The 27,449-nt window shown below is 37.1% G+C and overlaps 1 protein-coding gene across 1 annotated transcript in view; it reads right to left on the reverse strand.

Moving 5' to 3' along the window:
* ME1 (malic enzyme 1) overlaps positions 1-27,449 on the reverse strand; it is a 191,151-nt gene that overhangs the window by 107,718 nt on the left and 55,984 nt on the right. Inside the window, exons 4-5 of the mRNA XM_059400996.1 lie at positions 17,647-17,722; positions 11,193-11,354 (exon numbers count right to left, since the gene is read on the reverse strand). Of these exons, the coding sequence (XP_059256979.1) occupies positions 11,193-11,354; positions 17,647-17,722 (238 nt within the window). The remainder of the gene's footprint in view (positions 1-11,192; positions 11,355-17,646; positions 17,723-27,449) is intronic.

Consider the following 27,449-nt stretch of genomic DNA (forward strand, 5'->3'; position numbering starts at 1 on the left):
GGCATTCTTGGAAATCTTACTGACCAAAAAAATTAGTATCTACAAAAAGCAATTTAACAAGATTACCCAGTTTTGATAATGGCTCCATCCACCAAATAGCCTGGCACAGAAGTGATACTAATTCATCGGATTAAAAACTTCTCAAGTACACATTTAAGGGATCTTTGTTGGAAAATAAATGAAAGACTTGAAATTAAGCAAGGACTTAAAAAAAAGTTAGACTTCTTTTAGCAACAATTGTCACATACAATATACGTGGTGTCACTAAAGATTTACAAGCATGAAAGAAGGAAAAAGAGTAGGGAAAAAATAGTAAGACAAAAATATATAGCAATAGAAGAGTTCCAAAAAGGAGATAAGGGGGGAATACATTGGTGAAGGTCATTACTTATGATTAGCAATCGCTCAATTTTGGAATCTTGGAAACTTTTATTTGAAGTATTTATTTACTTAATGCTAATAGAAATCATTATCAACTCTCACCTTGCTCCTTTTTCACATTCCTACCTTTCTAATCCAGTTTGAGAATTAAAAAATATTTTCTTACAAATGAAAAAAAAGCAAAACATAAATAAATAAATAAGAAAGAAAGAAAGCAAAATGAAAAAAGTAATTTATTTTTCATTCCTAAATACACCTTGGTGTATGTTTAGGGTTGCCAGGCATTCTATATACAGGGACATGTCCTGAATTTAATGATTTTTATCCTGTGTCCTGTACTGACTTTGTCAGAATACCCTAAATATTCTGTATTCAGCTTTTTTCAATAAATTACAAAAATTTGGGTGCCTGGGTGGCTCAGTTGCTTAACCGACTGCCCTCTGCTCAGCTCATGATCCTGGAGTCCCAGGATTGAGTCCTACAACAGTCTTGGGGCTCAGAAGTATATCTGCTTTTCCCTCTGACCCTCCCCCATCTCATGCTCTCTCTGTGTCTCTCATTCTCTCTCTCAAATGAAAAATAAAATTAAAAAAATAAAATAAAATAAATAACAAAATTTTGGTAGTCAGGAAAATTTTTTAAAAATATTTTAAGGTCTTCTTTATCATCAAAAAAGCAATATTACCTATCAGAAAATTTGAGAGGACTGAAAAGTAAAATTAAAAACAAAGAATACCAGTAATCTCTACCCACTATTAGCATCTTGATAAATATTCTTCTAGGTCCTTTTCCCTATGTTTATGCATGCAGAATACTATCTTCTAAATGTGCAACAATATCATAGACTGTTTTATAACCCTTTTCACAGAGCAATATATTTAGAAAGTTTTCATGTCACTAGATGAACATTTTAAAAGCTTGCAAACTGTATTAAAACTCTGCCCTCCTAGAGAGGATGAACAAATTTAATCTCTCAACCTAGGGACATCTAAGTATAAATCTTCCTGAACTTACAATAGAATTACATCCCAATAAGCCCATCATAAACTGAAAACACTTCAGGTTAAAAATGCATTTAATACACCTCACTTAATGAACATCATATCTTAGTCGAGCCTCCCTTAAATGTGCTCAGAACACTTATATTGGGCTACACTTGGGCACAATCATCGACAAAAAGCCCATTTTTAATAACACGCTGGTATCTCATGTAATTTCTTGACTAGTATACTGAAAAACAGGATGGTTGTCTGGATACAGGATGGTTCTAAGTGTAGTGGCTGTTTAACCTCCTGACCACATGGCTGACCAGTAACTTGTTGCCTTTAACCAGCATCACGAGTGAGATCATACCTCATACCACAGCCTGAAAAAAGATCAAAATTCAAAATCTGAAGTATGGTTTCTACTGAATGCGTATCGTTTTGGCACCTTTGTCAAGTCCAAAAATCAGAAGTCAAACCATCTTAAGTCAGGAAACATCTGTGTATCTATTTTGTTGCAACATCAAGTAAAAGTATCTTTCCATATATATGTGTAGATGTATATGAAATATACACATAAATATATAATATGCAAATGTTAGATATATAAAAATAAATACATATATTTTCATATACAAAATGTCAAGCAGCATTCACCTGTATTTCTCTTTTAACACTTTTGGATGTTTATTATGTTTATTGACCATTTTTATTTCTTCATTTGTAAATTATCTGCGCCCTTATGCCCTTAGGCAATTTTATATTTCATATTTGACTTTTCTTACTGTCTTGAAAATGTTCTCTGAATATTAAGAACATTATTGTTTATCTGCCATAATGTTATGAATATTCCCCACTTCAGCATTTACTTTAAAATTTTATTTATAATATACAGATGATCATCTTCTTCATTGCCATTTACACATTTTCAAATGAAAATAACAGGTTCTGAGGGGCGCCTGGGTGGCTCAATGGGTTAAGCCTCTGCCTTCAGCTCAGGTCATGATCCCAGGGTCCTGTGATTGAGCCCCGCATCGGTCTCAAATAAATAAATAAAATCTTTTTTTAAAAAAATCAGGTTCTGTAAAGGATATATAATTTTGGCTGTTTTTCTGGCTCATATAATCAATACAATTAAGGAAACTAACTGCTTGGGTGGTGGTAAGCATCTGACTCTTGGCTTCAGCTAAGATCATGATCTTACAATCATGGAACTGAGTCCTGTGTCAGGCTCTGTGCTCAGTGTGGAGTATGCCTCAGACTCTCTCTCCCTTCCATTCTCTCTCTCTCTCTCTCTCTCTGTCAAATAAATAAATAAATAAAAGGAAACTAACTGCCAACATTTAGCCAAGAGTCTGAGGCATAAAATTTTAAATATTGCATAAAATCAACACTTTAAATGTCAGCAAGCATATGAGCTAGCATGAATGTTAAAAAGTGGTAGAAATAAAAATGATTAAAATTTGACTGTGATTCAGTAAGTCTGGAGCAAGGCCCAGGATTTGGTATTTTTAACACATGCCCCGGGTGATTCTAAAGTGATTGGTTCATGGAACATATATTGAGAACGAGTAATTTCAAATTTATATTATTAAGTTAAAATAAAAGTATTCTACTTCCCAAGAGGTTCCTGTCTCAGGTAAATACCTTGTCTATTTTAGTTTATATAATGGGTATTCCTAAAATACACCACAAATTCCAAGGACTTCTGGATAGTTTCAGTGCATATAAAGCCAAACTGAAGAAAGACCCCACCTTGTTCCCAAAGCATTGGTGTAGTATTTCAAAAAACAAAGAAATTCTTGATATGATCCATTATCACCTAATTTAGAGAAGGTGAAATAAAAATAGATAAAGAAGAAAAAACACACGACACTCTAAGCTGAAAGCCTGGAAACTAAGTAATCTTTTCTCCTCTGGCTTTATGAAATGACTAGTGCTCATTCCAGTGCAGGATCACTTCTCTGCAATGACAAGAAATTCCATACTGTGAAAGGAAAAAGACAGAAAAGAAGTGTGTGAGAGGAGGGGGAGGGCACGCGTGTGAGAAGGGGGAGGACATGCGTGTGAGAGGAGGGGGAAGGCAACTGTGTGAGAGGAAGGGGCGGGCACATGTGTGTGAGGAGAGGGAGGGCACACGTGTGAGAGGATGGGGAGGGCACACGTGTGAGGAGGGGGAAGGCAACTGTGTGAGAGGAGGGGAGGGCACGCGTGTAAGAGCCGGGGAGGGCACATGTGTGTGAGGAGGGGGAGGGCACACGTGTGAGAGGAGGGGGAGGACACATGTGTGAGGAGGGGGAGGGCACGTGTGTGAGAGGAGGGCGAGGGCACGTCATGACATTCTAGCTGGGACTCCATGGTAAGCAGAATAATGACTTCCCCCATCCTTTTAACTTGTAAATATGTTACCTTATGTGGCAAAAGAGACTGCGATGTGATTAAGGGTGAGTCCTTGAGAGGGAAAAGTCTTCCCTGGCTGTACTCAAAGAAAGAGCTGTGACGACAGAAGTAGAGCCAGAAAGATACTACACTGCTGGCTTGAAAATGGAAAAAAGCACCATGAACCAAAGAACAGAGGAGGGTCTCTAGAAGCTGGAAAAGACAGGCTGTGAAACACAACCCTGTGGACACCTTTCATGATTTTAGCCGTTTGAGACTTGTGTCAGACTTGTGACCTTTAGAACTATAATGTCAGATATTTGTGTTGTTTAAAGCCACTGAGTTTGTCATAACTTTTTATGGTAGCAATAGAAAACTCACATGGGCCACATTTTAGTGCCAACACTAGTCTCTGACATATGGCAGCTACATGTGACAGAAAGTCTATCAGGTTTTTCTTTTCTTCAGTTTCTCTCCATCATAGCCAGTTCATGCCAAATATAAAGGGTATTTTCTGGAACATAAGAGTGAACTTTCTAAATGATAGGAGGCTTCAACTTTGTGAGTTCAAGTTCCAGCAAGGATTCTAGATCTAAAAACACTGTATACATGAACTAAAGGTCAGACTAAACATAAAACCAGAATCAGATATCTGAGACCTGGAACATTGATTTAATAAATGAAGAATAACTATGCAAAAACAACTGCCCATGCCCTCTTGAGCATTAACCAAATGTTATGGCCCAAATTGGGTCCTCACCAAAGTCATATGTTGAGGTCCTAACTCCCCAAACCTCAGAATATGACTGTATTTGCAAACAGTCTTTAAAGAGGCAATTAAGTTAAATGAGGTCATAAGGGCAGGTCCTAATCCAATGTAACTAGTGTTCTTTTAAGAAAAAATTACAAACAGAGGAAAGACCATATGAAGACACTGAAGGAAAACCAGAGGAAGAAAAGCCAAGGAGAGAGACCTTAGAAAAAATTAATCCCTTGGACACCCTGATCTTGGATATCTACCCTCTTGAACCACCCAGTCTGTAGTACTGTTACCACAGCCCGACGAAACTAAGACACCACGTAATACATGAAGCACATGAAGCAGTCTTTAAGACTGCTAGGTTTTAATAAAACCTAAAGCAGCATGTAGCGAACATAAGGAACACCTACTAACATTTTTAATCAAATATCAAACTTTGATATTTGTCACTTATAAAAGAAAAGCAGACAAGTAATAAACATAATAGCTATGAAAAGATTTTGCAACAGTGATTTTAAAAGAAACTGAATATGGTATACTCTTAAAAGATAACTGAAGAAAATTTACTTCAGGTAACAGAAGTAAATTGTATACAGCTACAGTTTCACAAGTAACAAAGAAAATGTGAACTGTGAAATAACAGATGATGTCTCTGCCTACTTGTGATCTCTGCCTGTCAAATAAATAAATAAAATCTTAAAAAAAAAAAAGATGAAAACACAAATATCCTACCTAATAAATGCTTTGTTTTATTAACCTAAAGAATAAGAGTATTTTTTAGCCAACCACTTTTATGGCTTGGTTTCAATGTCTTTGGCTTTTTTTTTTTTTTTAAGATTTTATTTATTTATTTGACAGAGAGAGATCACAAGCAGGCAGAGAGGCAGGCAGAGAGAGGAGGAAGCAGGCTCCCTGCTGAGCAGAGAGCCAGATGTGGGGCTTGACCCCAGGACCCTGGGATCATGACCTGAGCCAAAGACAGAGGCTTTAACCCACTGAGCCACCCAGGCAACCCCCACCTTTTTTTTTTTTTTTAAAGATTTTATTTTTAAGTAATCTCTACACTCAATGTGGGACTTGAACTTAAAACCCCAAGATCAAGAGCCACATGCACTACTGACTGAGCCAGCCAGGGGCCCAATCAGTGTCTTTGTTCTTTAAACCTCCTTTAGATTCCTTAGGTGAGAGCTGCAGAGATTAAAGAAGTCAGGCAAGTGTGATCTTATAGCAAGTGAAGAATGCCCTATCAATTGGCTCCTAATTTCTCCTCTATAGGTATTTATGATAAAAGAGGAAAGTGTTTCTAACTTACAAAAAAAGAGATCTAGAGTATTCTGGATAAGAAAATAAGCAATGTTATCAATTTGTTTTTATATTTTTATCATGAGGTAAATTGGAGAGAGATTCACAAAAGAGATGAGATTAAAAGGTTTTACCACAGGAGGAAAAAAAAATTTTTTTTTAAACCACAGGAATGTTTTTACTGAGAGCAGTTTTCCACATATGAAAATGGAACATAAAGTAGCAAATAAAAACTCCATTACATTTTACACTTAGTCATATTTTATTGAATCAAATTTTCTTTGACTTTTAGTAAAGCAGCAGTACAAAATAAGAAGAATAAAGTGTCAGAATGAATTGAAGAAGGATATTAAGTGTTAACAACTCATCTCTAAATATTTTTCTATTCTCCCTTATGTATTAACTAAGAATTATAAACATAAAAATTTAGGTTAGACTGCTTATAAGTTACCATGTTCTAACATACTTTGAATTCCAATAGCTCACAAGAGAAAAAGAAAGTCATGTGTTGGAGCATTTCTATCTATTTTAGGCAATATAAAAGTTAATTTAGAATCTAAATGGCTTCTATTCTTCCTGATATTATTGTTAATAGAATACAGTTGATATGTGTGTCCCAAAAGCAATCACCTTACTAAGAGCTCTAATTTGGTCACAATTTTTACTTGATTTTCTTGGGTTTCATCAATAAACATGTTACCTATAAATAATGATAACTGATCTTTCCAGTCAAGTATCCCATTTGTTTTTCTAGTTCTATTGCAAAGGCTAGCACTTCCTGAACAATGAGAATAGTGATAACAAATATCTTGATAACTTTTTAAAACAATGCCTCTAGGGGTATCTGGGTGTTACAGTCTGTTAAACATCAGACTCTTGGTTTTGGCTCAGGTCACAGTCTGTTTCATGGGATTGAGCCCCATTTCAGGCTCCGTACTCAGCAAGCAATCTGTTTAGAGATTCTCTCTCCCTCTCACTCTGCCCCTCCCTCCACTCCTGAACGTACACTCTTTCTCTCTCAATACCTAAATCTTTAAGAAAGAAAGAAAAAAAAAAAAGAACCACTATTAATTGTGATGTTGCTGATGGTTTGAATAGTTTTTGACATTAAAAGTATTCTGCAAGATTCAGTTTGCCAGTATTTTATGAAGGACTTTGCTTCCACATCTATGTGCATAAAAGCTAACATTTACTGAATGTTTACAAAATGTCAATCACAATCACAAACACTCTAAGAGCATTAACTCATGGCAACTTTGTAAGGTAGGTACTTGTTTTACATAAGGAAACTGAGGCACAGAAGAGTTAAGTAACTTTTTCAAGATTACACATCTATAAAGTGGTAAAGGTAGGAACATGGGTAAATGTGAGACAAATTAGCAGTTTCTTATTATGTGTTTGTTTGTTTGTTTGTTTGTTTTAGCAGGTTTGAATATCAAGGTTATGTTCTTTTCATAAAATGAGACGTGCTGGTGTGGATTTTCATATGCCCTGGAACATATGCTCTGGAACACATTATATTCCTTAAAAGTTTGAAGGATCAAATTCATAATCTTTTATGAGTTAAAAACTGCATTCTATTTAACATTAAAATTTAGACCTATTTTCCCTTTTGTGTGTTTGTCTCTTATATTTCAGTCTAATGCTTGCATAAATCTGGTGACCTGGTTCACAAGCATTTAGCCATTTTGGATAGAGCCTGACCATTTTACCTCACAGCCTGGGAGCCCCAAGAGACACTAACCATGTGATCTGGGGTGAGGGGCTTTGGTTCAAATGTAATCACCAAAGCCCCTCACCCCAGATCAAATGTAATCAGCCAAGCTGGTACTTGAGTTCATATGGGTAATCAATCAATTAATCATGCCTAGATAATGGAGCCCCAATAAAAACTCTGATCAGTGAGGGTACATATCAACCTCACACATTAACCCCACAGGATAACTTGCCCCTGAGTCCACAGAGAGGAAAACAGAAGCTTCACACTTGGAACCCTCTCAGACTTTCCCCTAAGCATTTCTTCCTTTGGGTGATTTTTTTTTTAAATTTTTTATTTTTTTAAAAATATTTTTTTATTTATTTGACACAGAAAGAGAGATCATAAGTAGGCAGAGAGGCAAGCAGAGATAGAGGGGAAAGCAGGCTCCCCACTGAGCAGAGAGCCCCATGTGGGGCTGGATCCCAGGACCCTGGGACCATGACCCGAGCTGAAAGCAGAGGCTCAACCCACTGAGCCACCCAGGCACTGCCCTTTGGGTGATTTTAATGTGTATCCTGTCCCTTTAATGTACCATAACTGTGATTATAATAGCTTTCATTGAGATCTATGATTCCTTTTTTTTTTCATTTGTTTATTTTCAGCATAACAGTATCATTATTTTTTCACCACACCCAGTGCTCCATGCAATCCGTGCCCTCTATAATACCCACCACCTGGTACCCCGACCTCCCGCCCCCCCTTCCCCGCCACTTCAAATCCCTCAGATTGTTTTTCAGAGTCCATAGTCTCTCATGATTCACCTCCCCTTCCAATTTACCCCAACACCCTTCTCCTCTCTAACTCCCCATGTCCTCCATGATATTTGTTATGCTCCACAAATAATTGAAACCATATGATAATTGACTCTCTCTGCTTGACTTATTTCACTCAGCATAATCTCGTCCCGTCCATGTTGCTACAAAAGTTGGGTCTATGATTCCTTTTAGTGAATTATCAAGCCTGAGGGTCAGCTTTGGGGAATCTCCCCCCAAACCTGTAGTTGGTGTCAGAAATAAAGACAGATGTGGGGACTTTGTAGTGTGGCCAACTCCACATACAACTAAGTTATCTTTTTAAAAGGAACAAATAATTTACTCTTTTTAAAATAGGGACTTCTAGCTGGTCATATATTAACATACAATTTCACCATTACTAAATATGATTTATAGAAAAATGGGAGTTATAAGCAGATAACAGCAATACAGAGACAACAATATATTGTAACTGGCAGAGAAATGGCTTGTTGACTGTTCTTAATGGTTTGCCAAATGTCCTTATCTAAGCATTTAATGTATTTTGAAACTAGTTACATATGTATCTTCTTTTCTGGCTTCAGAACATCTTGCTGGCAAGATCTTAAATTATTGACTCCATTATTATCTAGGTTTTGCTTAAACCTTAACAGACAGTAGGTGCTCAATATTTGTCTAAGTCAAGTAAATCTATATAACAGAATTTGAAGAGTTTTGGAAAGGTCTCTCAGGCTAAAAACATATTCTTAGTGACCCATCAAAGAGTTAAAATTCCACTATTCATTTTCCCCTAATATCTCCTACAGTCCACTAGCAATAAGTAAAAATGTCTAGAAATAACACACAGCATTTGAATAACAGATTCATTTAAATTATCAGATTATGTTCTAATTTAGTAACTTGAAAATTTTTCAAATGTAGTAAGTACCAGTCATGCTTAATGAGAGAAGAGCAAAAGAAAGCAAGATCTACAGCAAGGCAAAGCAAGAAATTTGATGAAGGATCAGTGGACATGGATTCAGTAGGCTGAGGGGGCAGGACGCTGGGCAGAAATGGAGTAAAATAAAAAGCACTGGATGCCAAAAGAGGAAAGGGATATTAGGAATACTAGGAATTAATGTGAAAAAATTCAAGATAACTGATCAATTTGAGAATTTTAAGACCTCCTTCCATGAAATAAAGTATTTCATATAACTAATACAAGCTATCAGTGCAAGAGTCCTGGTGTTATGGCTTAATCTTTAGTGTATAACTTCATGTCCACATTACACTGACAATAAAAGACTCAAGTTTAGGGGTGCCTGGCTGGCTTAGTCAGTGGAGCAAGGGACTCTTTATTTCAGGGTCATGGTTTCAACCCCACACTGGGTGTGGAGATTACTTTAAAAAAATAATAAAAATCTTTAAAAAAAACAAAACAAAAACCCAAATTTAGAAGTGAATTCTTAGACTTTTACATGCCTTTCTCATCACTCTTTACTCCTCTTCATCTTCCCCTGGAATTCCTAAGATGTTCTACAGATAATTTGTAATTTTAAGATTTTATTTATTTATTTGAGAGAGCAAGAGAGAGTGTGAGAGAAAACACAAGTGGGGAGAGTGGCAGAAGGAGAGGGTGAAGCAGACTCTCCACTAGTAGGGAGCCCAATGTCAGGTTCGATCCTGGGACTCCAGGATCATGACTGGAGATGAAGGCAGATACTTAAGTGGCTGGGCTACCCAAGTGTCTCCAGATTTTGTAATTTTAAACTTTATTTGCTGTCACTGTTATTTACTACAGAAGAATATTTTTTAAATAAATGAAGAAATAAAAAGAAAATCCAAAGTTCTATGTATATATATTATTTTAGGATGATTGTTCTAAAAAGTCAGCTTTGATAATTTTTAAGTCATTTCTATTAGTATCAAAAAGGAAAATATCAGATAAGCAGTGTGCTTTTATAAAATGTTTCCTTTATGAAGGTAAATAAGTACTCACATATATAGGAAGTTAAATATTGTAACTTTCTCTATTAATGAATATCAAAAATGTTCAAGTTAATATTATACTATTAATGGGTCGACTGCTTTAAAGGGGAACACAGAAAATGACTATAAAATCTGTACATATTCTACCTTTAATTTCTAGGGTCTATCACCATTAACTGAACCCAAATATTAGCAATAAAGAATGAGCAAAAATATGTACTGATATACAACTTTAAGATTCTAAAATACTGATGCAGGAATGAGAAACCATAAATTCCAAATCATCAAGGGGCACATGGGGGGCTTAGTCAGTTAGGCATCCAACTCTCGATTTGGGCTCAGGTCATAATCCCAGGGTCCTGGGATTGAGTCCTCCATCAGGCTCCCCGCTAAGCATGAAGTCTGCTTGTCTCCCTCTCTCTATGCCCCTTCCCTGCTGCTCTCTATAAAATAAACAAACTTTAAAAATAAATAAAAAATAAAAATAAATTCCAAATCATTTACCACAGGTTTAAAACAGACTTTTAGAACAAGATTTCATACTGATTAAATTTAGTAAGTCCTTAGGGATTAATTCCTACATAGTACCAAAACAATAATTTTTAAAAAGAAACTACGATCTCCTAAAGTAAAACATACACTCTACAGAATAATGGTGTGAATGTTTTTCAAAGGATAAAACACTAAACAAGTTGGTGAAAGACTGATCACACTTTAGAGAAAGGGGAAAAAAAGGGAGAGAAAGAATAATTTTCTTATACTGTTTGGGGAATGAGTTTGAGGAGGGAGGAAGGAACCAGACAGAAAAGAATGAATGTCATGAAGTTCCTGGAAAACAAGCTCAAAATACAAGAGCTGGTGCTATTTTTTTAAGGTGTCCAGCTGTCTTACAGACTTAAATTGTTTACCTCATTTTCTGTTCCCACATCCAGAGTAACAGGCAGACATTCTTGAGGATTCATCCCTCCGCAGGCTGTATACAGTGCCAGCTTGCCCACAGGGATGCCCATCCCATTACAGCCAAGGTCTCCCAAGCCAAGAATACGCTCTCCATCAGTCACCACGATGGCCTAGAAGAGAAAGAAAAAGCATCCATTAAAAGATGTTTACAAATCCAGGGGCACATTCCCTTGCCTCTGCTTCTGAAATTAACACTTATGTAATGAAATATTAAGCTGTCAAAAAACATAGATTGAATATACATCTAAGAGATTTCATATGATCTTAACTGTTGAAGAGTGGAAAGAAGAAATAAAGTTGATATATATTTTTAAGTCTTTTTTTTAAAAAAAATACATATATATGATTACTTTAGTCAGTGAAGAAAGAAGAGATGGTATGCACATAAAGATTCAAATAACATCGCGGCAAGCGGGAAGAGTACAAGGAAATAGGACCTCAAAGTGGGAACTAAAGAGAAACCAGTCCCATCCACCTTAAGCAGAATTCTGGGAGCGCCCTAATTAAAAAATACATGATTGCTAAGTAGTTCCCAAGTGCTCTGATGTTTAGTTTACGCATCTTGGCACCATCCTCCTATTTTCACAACAATGTTGATCCATCCTCTTTAACTCCTGTAACCACTAGATATTGTCTACCATTTTTGAAATTTATGAAGTACAGTTTGCTACTGCTCTTACCTGATAATCTTCCACTAGGCTTAAATGAATTTTGTTTAGGTTCTTTCCAATCACCCTGAATATCTATGAGCCATTCATTTTAATCATGGGGAGATTTTATTTCTATTTTATTTGATATCTGAGTTAACTGATATCTGAATTAATGCATTTAATTAACGCACTTAACATCCTTGTTCTGTGATTCATGGACATTATATGAATTTAAGCCAAACCAATCTTGTGAAACACAATTTATTAGATTTTCCCAAAACTCCTACACTCATCTTTTCCATAAAACCTTGGGAAAATGTCAGTCATTTGACCTTAAATAAACAGATGAATTAAATCTTCTTTTCCTTATTTGTAAAATAGGAATAAATAAAGGTACTTTTCAGAAGAGCAGCATGAAAATAGGAACCGACTCTATTTTATTCACTACTGTGCACCAACACCATGCACAGCATTTGAACATAGTAAACAATGAATAAACATTAGTTAGTTGCATAAATCTGTTGTTCAATAAATGAGGAATATGATATACAAAGTACATAATACCTGGTACATTACAAATTCTCAACAAATTGTAGCTATCAAGATTACTATTACCATCAAGAGCATTATGCAGAGTCATTTTAGAAGGGAAATTTAGAGTATATTCAGTCCATTCCTCTTATTTTATAGATTAGGCAACTAAAGATTAGAGAACTCAAATTGTTTAAGGCGACCTGGTTAATACCAAAGAATGGGAAACTGTATACACAAACTCCTCATACAATGTTTTTCCACTATGCCACAGTGCAGAACATATTTTAAAATATACTTTTGAGATCTTTTAATTTTCTGTTCACCTATATTATGCAGCTCTTAAAGAACTACCTTAAAAATAAATACATTTGAGAAGTGGGCAAAAATTATTTTTGCATATCCCATAAATCTGGCCTATATCAAATTTTCCACATCTAATTGCAAAGGATCAATAGGTTATGCTGTTTTAAAGAAGGCAACTTGATACCACTGGTGTGGTTGGCTCTGATTTAAGATAAGAAAGATAAACAAATACTACAGAAAATTGTAACCTTGCTTTTTAAACTAAAACTAATTTTTTTTTAAAGATTTTATTTATTTAACAGATATGGATCACAAGTAGGTAGAAAGGCAGGCAGAGAAAGAGAGGGAGAAGCAGGCTCCCCATCGAGAGCCCGATGTGGGGCTTGATCCCAGAACCCTAGGATCATGACCTGAGCCGAAGTCAGAGGCTTTAACCCACTGAGCCACCCAGGTGCCCCCTAAAACTAATTTTTCAAAGTCGAGCTACTCCAAATACATTTTTGACATTTATTTATCACACTGTCACAGAGGTACTTTTATCTATTACTGATACTATATACTTTTATGTATGTGTCCTTTAAACAGGTAAAGTCTAGTTGGTCTGCAAATATTTTTAAAATATTTTAAAAGATATTTTATAAGGAGAGCAACATTGTCATATAACTTAGGTATGATCTGAGTAGTAATTTATGTAATGTTTTCCAGGTTCATTAAAGATATTGAGACCCAGGGAGTAGCTACTTATGATTTTCATCCATTTCAACATTTTTGAAAAAGGGTTGCAAATAACAATATTTTCACTTATTTTTGATAACACAACTAAGTTAAAATAATCTATGCCTTTTATTTAAAGTCAAGGAAAAATGTTATTTTTCTTCTTTTCTTCATAAATTTTATTCCTTAAGCTCTCCTCTCATCCTAAGCTATTAATTTTTTTTAAAGATTTTATTTATTTATTTGACACAGAGAGAGAGAGATCACAAGCGGGCAGAGAGGCAGGCAGAGAGAGAGGAGGAAGCAGGCTCCCTGCTGAGCAGAGAGCCCGATGCGGGGCTCGATCCCAGGACCTGAGACCATGACCCGAGCTGAAGGCAGAGGCTTTAAACCACTGAGCCACCCAGGCTCCCCTAAGCTATTAATTTTATTACATAAATATGCCATGGGCATGTAGATAGGTGTTAGTTGAGTAAGTTTTTCTAAAGATTTGCTCATTTATTTGAAAGAGAGAGCATGAGGAGGGGAGGGGCACAAAGAGAGGAGAGAGAGAATCCCAAGCAGGCTCCACGACCACCAAGGAGCCCGACATGGGGCTCCATCTCAGGATCACCTGAGCAGAAACTGAGTTGGACACTCAACCAACTAGCCACCCAGGTGCCCCTTGAGTAATTTTTAACCTCTGTTTTGAGGCGTTTGCTATTTGATCTGCTTATGCCTTATTACAAATGCACATTTGTAACATTAATTCACAAACATTTCAACACTAAGGTGTAGATTTTAATAGTGAAGGAATCTTCTGAAAAATAATGTGTCATCTACACAGTTTATCATTAAATTGACATTCCTTTGGCTTTTGTTTTTACCTACTTCATATCCCACTTAAGGAAAATCAAGCATTTGCATATCTTCTACACAATAATGAAGTTACAACAGGAGGATTATCTCAGTAAGACAATCATAATTCTCTCAATAATGTTCGCATTTCAGAAATTCCATCTTCCTCCTACTGCATCAATTATTACCTGGGCATTAGCTCACTGGTAACTCTGCATGAGTAGGCAGGGGTTCTCCTGAATGTACACAGACACCCTCACCATGTGTCCTGTCTTCATGCCTTCTTTTCCTTCCCCAGGGCCTTTCTGATGTGGCCTACACTTGGATGCACAACTCTTGCCTCTTCTCCTCTCACTGGTGAGCCTTCCTCAAGTATTACCTACATAAAGTCATTCCCATCTGAAAATAGGACATTCTATTACTTCAAGTCTAAATCCCTCTTTATGAACTTCAAGACCTTTTATAATAATTTGGTCACCTCTTACTTAAGCCATCTTAATGCCACTACATTTCCATAGTTACACTTCTTAGTCAGACCAGCCAGTTAATTCACTTACTGCACAAACACACACCATTCTCTTCTGGAACTAGGACTTACATTGATCTGTGCCCTTCTTCGGATAGTATCTTCTTCCCATTCTAATTATCAATGACTAAATTTAAGTTCCCATTTTGATATAAAAATTTAGCCATTTTAGCCTTCTCTGAATGAATACAGCATTTATAATTTATACCAGTTTAATTATATATCATCTAATAGATTGCCTTTGTTTCATGTATACTTTCAACTACAGTAGAGACCACATCTTATTCTTCAGTATTCTATTACAATAAACAGCTGCCATTAAGTGCCTATAATTGTCAGATACTATGCTAGGCTTTTAAAATAATAATAGGTACAGTTAGAATCAGGAATAACAGTGAGAGACCAACATTAAGAGTTGAAAGAATATGGGCGCCTGGGTGGCTCAGTGGGTTAAGCCGCTGCCTTCGGCTCAGGTCATGATCTCAGGGTCCTGGGATCGAGTCCCGCATCAGGCTCTCTGCTCCGCAGGGAGCCTGCTTCCTCCTCTCTCTCTCTCTCTCTCTGCCTGCCTCTCTGCCTACTTGTGATCTCTCTCTGTCAAATAAATAAATAAAATCTTTAAAAAAAAAAAGTTGAAAGAATAAAGGTAGGCTACTAATGAAGACAAATATTCAGATATGAGCTAGCAGGAAGAGCACAAAACAAGGTGACTGTGTATTGCCTAGCTGTTATGATGATATGGTTATTAAATAATCCCGATACCAACTCATTCTTAAAAATCCTCTCTAGATTCCAGTCAAAATGTAAGCGTATTCTCAGACATCTTATACTACACAGAATTAACTCACTTTGGGGGAGTTTCTGAGGACAGGACCCAAGGCTAATGCAGTCTACCTGGGAGAAAAGCTGAGGAAGCAACTTTGGTAAGAAAGAAATCTGGGAAGATTAGAAATCCTGAAAAACATCTGGCTTTACAAGTTAGCCTGGCATAAGCCTTACAGAGCAGAGTCCATCAGTACTGGCCACGACTGCTCAAAAGAATGGGAGCGATGCTTTGGGAGTCACAGCTAAAGTGCCTCTGTACCCCTAAAGGCATCAGCTTGTTCAACCCTACTCCTAAAACACAGTGATGTAGGAAACCAAGGCAGAAGAAAATTTATTAAATTTCCTTACTACCTACAGCCCATTGAAAGGTCCTTGAAATAGGCAGAGTGACATTCCTCTAGGGACTCAATACCCTAGATGTTAATACTTTGCTGAGGGCAAAAGGCAATCCTAGCCTGACACCTGTCCTCCAGCCGCTCCATCGGGATCCTGTAAGTGTACTTTAACATATAAAAATTCCTCTGGAAACTTCCTTTATCTCTAAATCCCCCCAAGCCATATGCTGGTAATCATCCTCCAAGCATGTGACCCACCGTTATACATCTGAAGGGTCTCATGACTAAGGTTTTATTAGACGGTAATAAATGTCCTTTTTCCAACAATAGCTATCCCCCTCAAGGTCCAGGAAATTCCTTAGACGCTTACACTCTCCCTGACCACCCCCCTCCAACTTGAAAGTATCCAATGGGCCACATGGATAAAGAGCCTGTGGTACAGCTCTTTCTGCCCATGGGTCCTGTCCCCATGCATTAATAAAATCATCTTTTTGCACCAAAGACATGTGAAGAATTCTGTCTTGGCTGTCGTCTTCGAACCCTAACGGCTTACCTACTTCAACAGCACAAAGTTGCTCAAAGTTGTTTGGCACCTAACAGAAAATTAATTAAAAAAAAAAAAAAAAAAAAAAAGAGCCAGGAAAGGGACAAGTACATCTCACCTTCCTTTGACAAGGAAGGCCATAGAGACCAGGTCTAAGAGCAAGGGCTCTGTGGCCTGTGTTCAGTTTCCACCATCACCAGACACTAGAGTATAGCCCATCCTTCCTTCCTTTCCTCACTGAATTATGATAATTACAAGAGTCAATCCAATTAGGGTCTCATACAGAAAGCTACTAAATGTTGGATACTATTCTTGTTTTATTTTCATTAGGTCATTCGGAGAGGGAAGTCAGATGAACAATTGAAAGCCATAATGATAAAGGAAGTGAATGAATGTATTTTTTTTTTTGTCTGTGTTCCTCTTAGCAGATGATTAAAGCCAACAAATGTGAAAAGGGACTTTGCTTCAAGAAATTCATAGGCAACTTCAACATTTTTCATCAATGGGCCAAGAAATGCTAAGAAATCAGATAGAAATAATAGGGAAACTTAGTCTTTAATCGGTACCAAAATAAAATTAACCCAGTATGCAAAAATCGAAGAGATGATAAATTAGGTGGCATTCAGTAGAAAAGACAGTGAATGCTGATGTGAAGAACAAAGGCAAAAAGGAAATGCATATAAAATTAAAGGTCTGTATAACTTGCAGCCCATTGACAAATACCTGAGGCAGGCAGAGTATGACATTTCTCCAGGGACTCCCAATCCTAATGTTAATGCCTTAGAGGAAAACACCACCTTAGCCCGAGGATAGCCAGGGCTCCAGGATCCTGCGAGTCTTCTTTAGCAATATGAAAATCCTTTAAGAAATTTCCCTCGTCTTTACCACCCCCAACTCCATAGTATATCATCAACTGCTCCTCAGAATCCCGCAGCAGTCCTTTGTGCTGGTCCTGTTCCCGTGCCTTAATAAAACCACCTTTCACACTGGGAATGTCTCAAGAATTCTTTCTTGTCTGTCGGCTCCAAACCCCAACATTTCCACGTCAAATGCTATCTAATATGAAAATTATTAATATGTTATGGAATAGGTAAAAGAACAAATTTGCCACAGTGGAAAAATTAGATGACTCACCTTGATGACGTCTTCTGGCCATGCATTAAGAACTGAAGCAATATGCCCTCGATCATGGATACTAATGAAGAGACCTCTGGCAGAAAAAAGAGTTTTAATATACTTCAGACTTGCCAAAATATCATGAACTTTAAAAAATTTTTTCCAAATCAGTTTAATACACCTCCATTTTTATCAAACTAGTGAAAATTACTCCCTTAAACAAATAAAAGCTAGGGATCTTATAAATAAGGTAGAAATTACTTTAAACATTATATTGACATCTATAAAAAATTCATTCTTATATTACATATTCTTAAACATTTTGTAATTAAAGTAGTATTCACTCTTTTATTTACAGAGAATTTAAGTAGCATCATGAATTCCACTCATAGATTCACTTAGTTTGTTATTAAATAATATATGTAAAAGCACCTAGAAAACATGAAGCATGTATAAACAGGCTCATATACTCCACTTACTGGGTATTCACAATGTGAAGAGGAGAGACTGTTAGAAATGGCTTTAAGTGACAACAGTCCTTTTGTGTGAAACATACTTGATTTTTTTTTAAGTTCAAACATCCAAGTTATAATTCTTTAATTTGCAGTCTTAGTTGTTCTCTGCAACTCTGTCATTTGGACTCAACTGAAGTCTTTAATACTGCTCCTCTCCCATCTCCCATTCCCTAGGAAAAGTCTAACAATGAACTAAAAATTCAACTGAGAAATAAATGTAATGTCTTAATCTCATTTAAAACTTCTACTTTACTATTTACTCTTGCTAAATGTAACTCAAATACAGAGAACCACACACAACCAAAGTACAGCTTAGTGAATTTTTAGAAGGCGACCACCCTTGTATGTAACACCCATTTAAGCAGACACTCTTGTCAGTATTCCAGAAGCCCTTCACGTGTTTCCCCCAATCAAAACCACTTCCTCTTAAGAGTAACAGCTGTCCTGACTTTTATGGCATCATTTGATTTATAGTTCTAGCATCCAAATGATAAGCCATCCCTAGACACTACAATTTATCTTCTAAAGCTTCCCATAATCTGGATTTTGCTGATTACATTCCTATGGTATAGATTAACAGATTAATCTTTCTTCCCTACTTCTTGAGAAATTGGTAATTGAATCTAAAAGCTTAACCAGATTCATATCCATTTTTTAACAAGATACCTCATGGTCTGGTGTTATCAGAAGATGTATAGTACTGTCACTAGCTAGACCCCAAGACCTGATATTTATTGTCCACCTGCTTGTGCTCACCAACCTTTGTCCCACATTATTCCTAAAGCTCCTCTTTCCACCTTCTCTCTTAGGCATATGAAAAGCAAAACCATCTCTTAAGCCATAGCAACTGGCCTGGCAAAACTGGCCCAGACCAGCCAGATCAGCCTTGAACTTAACCCCTGACTTGCATCTGCACAGATGGACCATGCAGTGAATTCTAAAATGATCAACAACTATCTTTATCTGGTTAATAGATACTAAAATCTATATTGAAGGAGGGGCACCAGCCGAGCCTCATTTACACAACGTACAATGTGTGTATAGGACTGTTTCCTTAATGGCACATACGCCACCTTCTGCCTGCCTCTACTTTCAAAGATAAAGCTTCCCTATCTAAATATTCACCCCACCCCAAAATAAAAGGCACCCATTCACACTTGCTTGGGTAGTCATGGTTTTGGAAGCTATTCCGGGTGATCTCCTTATCTGCCACAAATTTGTGTGTCAACTCAATGGGGTGCTGTTTCTGATTCAACAAGGAGGGAACTCACATTGGTTCAGTCACAGTATATTGTAGTCCTTTATGTGATTTTAACACTGGCAATGCTTAATATCTAAATTCCTTAATTCATTAGGGGTTACAAAATGGAATATTCTAATTCTGTCAATTATTCCTAATTTACTTGCTGAAATTCTTATTTAAAGAGAAATTTCACCATACCTATTGTTTGGTTACCCAATGATAAAGCTGATACAAATGCTGGATTCTTTCTCTTTACTTGTCAGTTTTTGAAATAAAGAGCTCACTTGTCAGGCACCTGGGTGGCTCAGTTGGTTAAGCATCTAACTCTTGACTTCGGCTCAAGTCATGACCTCAAGGTGGTGAGACTGGGCCCCAAATGGGGCTCTACATTCAGCAGGGAGTCTGCTTGAAATTCTCTCTCTCTCCATCTTCCTCTGCCCCTCCCCCTGCTCAAATGCTCTCTTTCTCTCTCTCTAAAATAAATAAAGCTCAAAAAAAAAAAAAAAGAGCTCACTTGCTAGAATCCTTCAAGAGTCTCCACTAAAGTGTGTGTGTGTGTGTATGTGTGTGTCTAAATGCATGCGTGGGTTGTGTATGTGTTATGTGCGTCTATGTTTTGGATCAATATGAACTCATGGATTTAAACATATCTGATATGTTTTAATCCACTGCAGTTATTTTCTTTATTGATACTTAAATTGTCTCATACTTAACCAGTGGAAGACTCTACATGTTGGCCTCAGAGTCCTTTTGACATGACTATAATTAGTTGGTTTGCCCAATTCAGTGCTTGAACTCATGACTCTGAGATTAAGACCTGAGCAGAGATCAAGCGTCAGATGCTTAACCGACTGAGACAAGGGGCACTGGATGATGATAGTTTTTGACAGCTTCCTTGTTCTCTGTTACGACAAGATGTTCCTTGTTGTCTTGAAAATGTCTGCCTCAGGACTGAAATGAACCATTTCTCTAAGAAGTCCTGGTTTCTTTTAGTAGAAAATGGTATTTCAAGACCACAATATAAGTAAAAGACATCCAACCTGCTTCCGTTTGGTGAAAGTACTGTTATAGAAAAATTACAAAATAACGTTAAGATTCACATCCTATCTATGGCCAAAATTCTCAAATTCATTCTCTTCTTTTTTTAAGTTTTGTTATTTAAATAATTTCTACACCCAACATCGGCTTGAATTCATGACATCCAGAGCTGGACACGCTTCCGACTAAGCCAGTCATGTACCCCCACGTTGGCATTCTTCTTTTGCGAAGTTTACCACTATGACTTCCTAGCAACTTCAACTTAGCAGTCTCTGAGAAGCCATTTCACACTTCTTCATTTCTCCTCACCTACATGTATCTCCCTCTCACACTCAGTTGATCATCAAATCTTTTTTTTTAATTGATCATCAAATCTTAATTTCAAACAGGAATAGACTCAATAGGGTGAAAACTGCTTCCTCTTTCTAATATAAACTCTATTAATCCAACTGCATCTTTTTAAATAGACTTCATTATTTAGAGCAGCTTTAGGTTCACAGTAAAATTGAGCAGAAGGTTCAGAGATTTCTCATAAACTTCCTGCCCCCACCATGTCTAGCCTTCCCCATTATCAACATTCCTCATACCACAGCAGGCATGGACACATCATTACCAGCCAGAGCACAGGGTTTATATTATGGGTCACTCTTTTTCTTTTTTTTTTTTTTAAGATTTTATTTATTTATTTAACAGAGATCACAGGTAGGCAGAGAAGCAGGCAGAGAGAGAGAGAGGAGAAAGCAGGCTCCCTGCTGAGCAGAGAGCCTGACATGGGGCTCTATCCCAGGACCCTGGGATCACGACCCGAGCCGAAGGCAGAGGCCTTAACCCACTGAGCCACCCAGGCACCAAACGTTATGGTTCACTCTTGGTGCTGTACATTCTGGGGGTCTGGACAAATTCATAGTGCTATGTATCCACAACTGTAGTATCACTCAGAACAGATTCACTGCTCGGAACGATCTCCCTGCTCTACCTATTTGTCCTTCCCTCTCAAGCCCCTAGCAACCACTCATCTTTGGACTGTTTCCACACACTTCCCTTATCTAAAATGTCAGAGTTGAAATCATGCAGTTTATGGTCTTTTCAGATGGGCTTCTTTCACACAGTAATATGCATTTAAGTTTCCTCCATGTCTTTTTATGGCTTCAAAGCTCATTTCTTTTTAGCACTGAGTAATATTCCATTGTCTAGATGTACTGTTACACTGTGTTTACCCATTCACCTCTGAAGTATATCATGGTTGATCACAAATTTTGGCAATTATGACAAAGCTGTTGAAGACATTTGTGTGCAGGTTTTTATGTGGCCATCAGTTTTCAATTCCTTTGGGTAAATACCAGGAATGGAATTACTGGATCATGTGATAAGAGTAGGTTTAGTTTGGGGTTCCTGGGTAGCTCAGTCGGTTAGGTGTCTGCCTTCAGCTCAGGTCACAGTCCCAGAGTCCTGGGATCAAGCCCCGCATCATGCTCCTTGCTTAATGGAGAGCCTGCTTCTCCCTCTCCCTCTGCCCGCTGCTCCCCCTGCTTGTGCTCCCTCTGTCAAATGAATAAATAAAAAATCTTTATAAAAAAAAAAAAAGAGTAGGTTTAGTTTTGTTATTCAATCCACAAGTGGCTGTATCATTTTGCATTCTCACCAGCAATGAATGAGAGTTCTTATTGTTCCACATCCTGACCAACACCTGGTGGTGTCAGGGTTTTGCATTTTGATCATTCTAATAATTGTGTAGTGGTATCTTGGTACTGTTTTAGTTTGTATTTCCCTGATGTGCAATGTGGAACATCTTTTCATGTGCTTATTTGCTATCAGTATAGATCTTCTTTGGTGAGGTGCCTATGAAGATCTTTAAGCCCATTTTTAAATTGGTTTGTTTTCTTATTGTTGATTTTTAAGTTATTTGTATATTTTAGATAATAGTCCTTTATCAGATACATCTTTTGCAAATACTTTTTCCCAGTATGTTGCTTGTCTTTTAATTCTCATGACCGTGCCTTTTCTTTTTAGGTAAGTTCAATACCCAGTATGGGGTTTGAACCCATGCCAAGAGTCACATGCTCTACCAAATAAGCCAGCCAGGCAACCCTGACAGTATCCTTCATAATACAGAAATTTTAAGTTTTAATGAATTCCAGCTTATCCATTCTTTCTTTCAATGGATCATGCCTGTGGTGTTGTATCTAAAAAGTCATCACCATATTCAAGGCCATCTAGATTTTCTCCTATACTATCTTCTGTTATTTTCTAGGACTTTTATAGTTTTACATTTCACATTTAGGTTTGTAATCTTTTTTTTCTGGGAGACAACATGACTGTGAGCAGAGGATGGAAGGCAGTGAGGGAGAGGAAGAGAGAGAATTATTAAGCAGGCTCCACATTCACCACAGAGCCTGAAGCAGGGCTCGATCTCATGACCCTGACATTATGAGCTGAGCTGAAATCAAGAGTCAGACATTTAACCATCTATGTCACCCGGGCCCCTCTGTTTCTGATGCACTTTCAATTGATCTTTGTGAGAGATATAAAGTCTGCCTAGATTCATCTTTTTGTATGTGTATATCTGGTTGTTCCAGCCCATTTATTGAAAAGAATACCTTTTCTCCATTGTGTTGCCTCTGCATTTCTGCTTTCCCTCATGTTGTATTGGAAGAAATTTCCTATTATCAAGGCCACTGTCTTACATGTGCTCTAGACTGTATTCCAGGTCAGCTTTTCAAAGGTTTCACTCCTACAATTACTCATCTCTATGCTATAACATCACCTTCTCTACTGGATTATTCTTATTGGCATAACAACCTGCCCTGATAATATCTATCTTTTGTAAAAATTGGATTTTGTCTGCTACTCTTCTCTCTTCATAACAAAACCCCTCAAAGACATTTTTTTCTTTATTGTCTCTACTTTCTTACCTCCTATTCTTTCTTCAATCTCTTAATAAGGCTTTTCTCCCTCACTGCTCCACAGAAACAACTCTTACCAAAGTGACTGAAGACTCACATCTGCTAAAGACAAAGGTCAACTTTTGACTCTCATCTTTTTTGACTTCTCAACTGTGTTTGACAGGGCTTTAAATATCATGCTCATAATGACAACTCTCAAACTTCTCTCTTCAACCTAGACCACTTCTTTGAGTTCCAAACTTAGCCAACTGGTTAAGTTCGAACTGGTTCCAAATTTAGCCAACTGGTTAACTTCTCTCATCATTCAGGCCCCATTCTGATAACAGCAATTCAAGTACCTTCACCCTATCATTTTGATCATCTTCACAGTATTTCCAATCATTTGAAATGATCTTACCCTAACCCTAACTACCCCCTGCCCAGTACACATACATACACAATGCAACAAGTTCCTTAAGCAAATAGTCTATTTTGCTCACCTTTAGAACCCCAATGCCTGTAACTGTGCTGGGTTTGAGTCCAACAATACATGCTGACTTTAGTACTTAAAAATAAGGCTTCTAAAATTAATTTTTTTTAAAAGTACAGAAAACATGAAATAAACCCAGACTTACATTGACTTAAGTAACTGAAAATTATATTACGATAGTAAGTGTTAACAGGCAGATTATCGATGACTTTCTGACTCAACAAAAATATTAATTTACCAAGTTGGCACTAAATTATATCCTTTCCTGGTTTTTTTTTTAAACATGAATTTATTTTGTTTCTCCAAGATGATAATAAGCTCTATAAAGTAACATATTTTTTTTTGATCCCTGTCACATCCCTGCAACCATCAAGAACTCAATAAATTATTCTAAAGTTAAAATGAAATATATTTGGACTTTTTAAAGAAGGCAATTTTGTTGAATTATCTAATATGTTCTTGGCAATATACCATTAAATAATATTTCTTGGGAACTTGTTAGTTAGCCAAGACTTTTCAAGCACCACTAGTCTCAGGAAATAGTATTTTTTTTTTAAATGAGGAGGACAATGAATGATATTAAAACTTATATCAATTAAATGTAAGAGACATTTGGTCACCTGTAATCTCTTACACTGAGCAGAGATTCATTTGTGATTAATGTGCTTAACTTTTTTTTTTTTTTTTTAAAGAGAGGGAAGGAGAGAGAGAAGGAGGTGGTGGGAGAGGAGCCGAGACAGAGAAGAGAGTCGTAATCAGGCTCCATGCCCAGCGGCTCAATCCCACAACCCTGAGATCATGACCTGAGAGAGTCAAGAGTCAGGCACCGACTGAGCCACCCAGGCACCACTGATGTGCTTACTCTTCCAGAGAGCTCAATAAATGAAGGATCTGTGATGTCCCACTGAAGTCAAGCATTTTGAGAGAATAATCTGCAAAACGTCATGGAATGTCTCCTTGATTAGAAACCTAATGCGATATCCAAAAGTCAGCAGGACATGACTTATACTTGCTGGTATAGAGATAAATATGAAACATGAATCCTCAACATATACACAGAGTTACAGTTATAAAATGAAAACTTCAGAAGATTATTTATCAATGACATTTTAAAAAATGAATGGAATGTCAATAAACATTTTTTCTCCATTCATGTTCTTGTTGGTCAATTTGTTTAGAATACTTAATTTTTATTTGAAGTATATTAAACATGCCAATTAAAAATACTTATGCTTCTATATCTATTTCATGTCAGGACTAAGATAATTTTAAAATACAAATCATTTTCTCATGAACATAGTTCAAACTTTTCTCATAACCTCTAACATTGTATACATTGTACTCTCAAAACAGATTTGTGAGATATTACTTCTTCATGTTGTCTCAGATAACATCCTTAATTAAGTTTATTTCATATAAAAACAGAATTAAATTTCATGCAACCTTCTATTATACCTAGACTTGTATTTTCTTCTGGAAATTAGTTCATGACCCTGCTCCTGACCCAATGAAGGAGGTAGCCACTCTACAATTTTCTGTAAGAATCCTCTCTTCCATACAGAAGCTCATTTTACAATCTTTTGATCTTTCGAAATAAGAAAATTAGACCCCGTATTTTTCACAAAATATGAGTATGCACTAGTGAGTCTTAGGAGTCAGCCCAAAGTTGAATTCTATCAGCAGATCTGAGCTGTTAGGGAAAGAAGTGTTTAAAAAAACAAACAAACAAACAAAAACCTAAGTTAAGGTAATATGTAGGTTTAATTAGGAGCTACCTTGGGTAAAGATACAGAGTTAAGAGGCATATGCCTAAGAGTTGAAAGGAATAGAATAGATTGCCAAAGAAGAAAGAAGGGAAGGCCAAGGGGAAATCATTACAAACTAGTATCCATATAAAGAACAGGATGACTAAGAAGAGTCTGGAAGGAAGGAAGGAAGAAAAGGTAAGGAGGGAGGTGGAGGGAGGGAAGACAGAACAGATGAGAGAAAGAAAACGATCTAACTGGACAACCAGTGTTTCTAAAATCAAGGGAAGTCAAGGAAGGAAGGACAGTGTTAAGAAGGCATGGATCAATATTATCTTCCCACAGTAAATGCTTAGAAGAACTCTAGGAGAGAGAGAGAGTGTGTTTTGAGAGAGAGAAAGAGAACACATGCAAGCGGGGGGAAGGGGCAAGGGGGAAGAGACAGAATCTAAAGCGGGCTTCATGCTCAGTGCAGAGCCTGACACAGGGCTCAATCCCACTACCCTGAGATCATGACCTGAGCTGAAATTGAAAGTTGAATACATAGACAATTGAATACATAGACAATTGAGCCGCCCCAATTTCTTCTAAGTATATTAAGAATTGTTTTTTCCTGAACTATTTGAGGGTCAAATAGCCAACATGATGTCTCATCACCACGAATTTAGCTCATTTCCTACAAACAAAACCTTCTCCTACATAATTAGAATCAGAAAATTAATACAGACACATTACTAGCCTCTGATTCTCAGACACCATTCACATTACACCATTTGTCTCCATGATGTCCTGCATAAGAAAAGTCCAGCTCCAAATCCCTTCTTGTGCTTAGTTGCTTGTTTACTCGGTCCTCTTCTATGTGGAATATTTCCTCAGTCTTTCCATGAATTCCATGACCTTGATACTTTAAAACTTACAAGTCAGTGTTTTGTGGAATGTCACTCTCATTTGGGTTTGTGAGCTATTTCCCCATGACTAGATTCAGACCATACATCCACTGCAGGAACCTCACAGAGGTGGTACTGGCTTCTTCTCACTGACCTTCTTGGTGGCGCTCCTCCTGGCTTGTCCCATTATTGGTGAAATTCACTCTGATCACTTGTTTAAGGTCGTGTCTTCCTGGCTTTTTCACTGCAAAGTTACTCTTTTTTCCCTTTGGAATTAACAAGTGTTTTATGATATGATGCTTCAAAACTCTCTGTTCCTTGGTCCCACTTTCAGTTTATCTGTGTATTTATTTGTATCAATGTGGCTTCCTGTTTCTTATTTATTTATTTATGAGAGCAGGACTTACTGTATTTTTTTTAATTTTGATTTATTTTTAAAAATTTCTTATTTTATTCAATCTGTTTTAATCCATAGCAAATATTTATTTGAGGCTCAAAATGTCCCAGATGTGGCCAGCAGCAACCCCTTCAAGTGGGCTGCTGTGTCCTTTTGACACGTCCCCCCCTCCCCCGCTTTGAGCACTTGCTTCCTTACCAGTACATGATGTCCTAAGCTCCCCTTTAATTATCCTGGTACAGCCCTAAATCAGCCATTTCTCTAAGGAGCTCTGCTTCCTTTTGATGCAAATGGTACTTAGATTTGAGTGTCAGGTGTGCTCATTGTTACTGGAGTATGGCTGCTCCCAGGACAACTCAATGGACAGAAAAAACAATACATGTATAGACATACAAACTTAATATGTGTATGTGTTTATATACATACATACACACACACATACATTTCTGTAGCTACCCATCCTACCTATCTACACACTGAAAACCGTATGTTCATACTAAAACCCTCAATTCCAATTCAACACCAGAAGGTTCATTCTAGTGTTCCTCCTTCAGGTTTCACACTTAACAACAACTTTCTCCTGTAGTGAGAAACCCAGGTCCCATTATGCTTCATGTATTGACT

Source organism: Mustela nigripes, chromosome 5 (genome assembly GCF_022355385.1).
Source record: "Mustela nigripes isolate SB6536 chromosome 5, MUSNIG.SB6536, whole genome shotgun sequence".
Lineage (NCBI taxonomy): Eukaryota > Metazoa > Chordata > Mammalia > Carnivora > Mustelidae > Mustela > Mustela nigripes.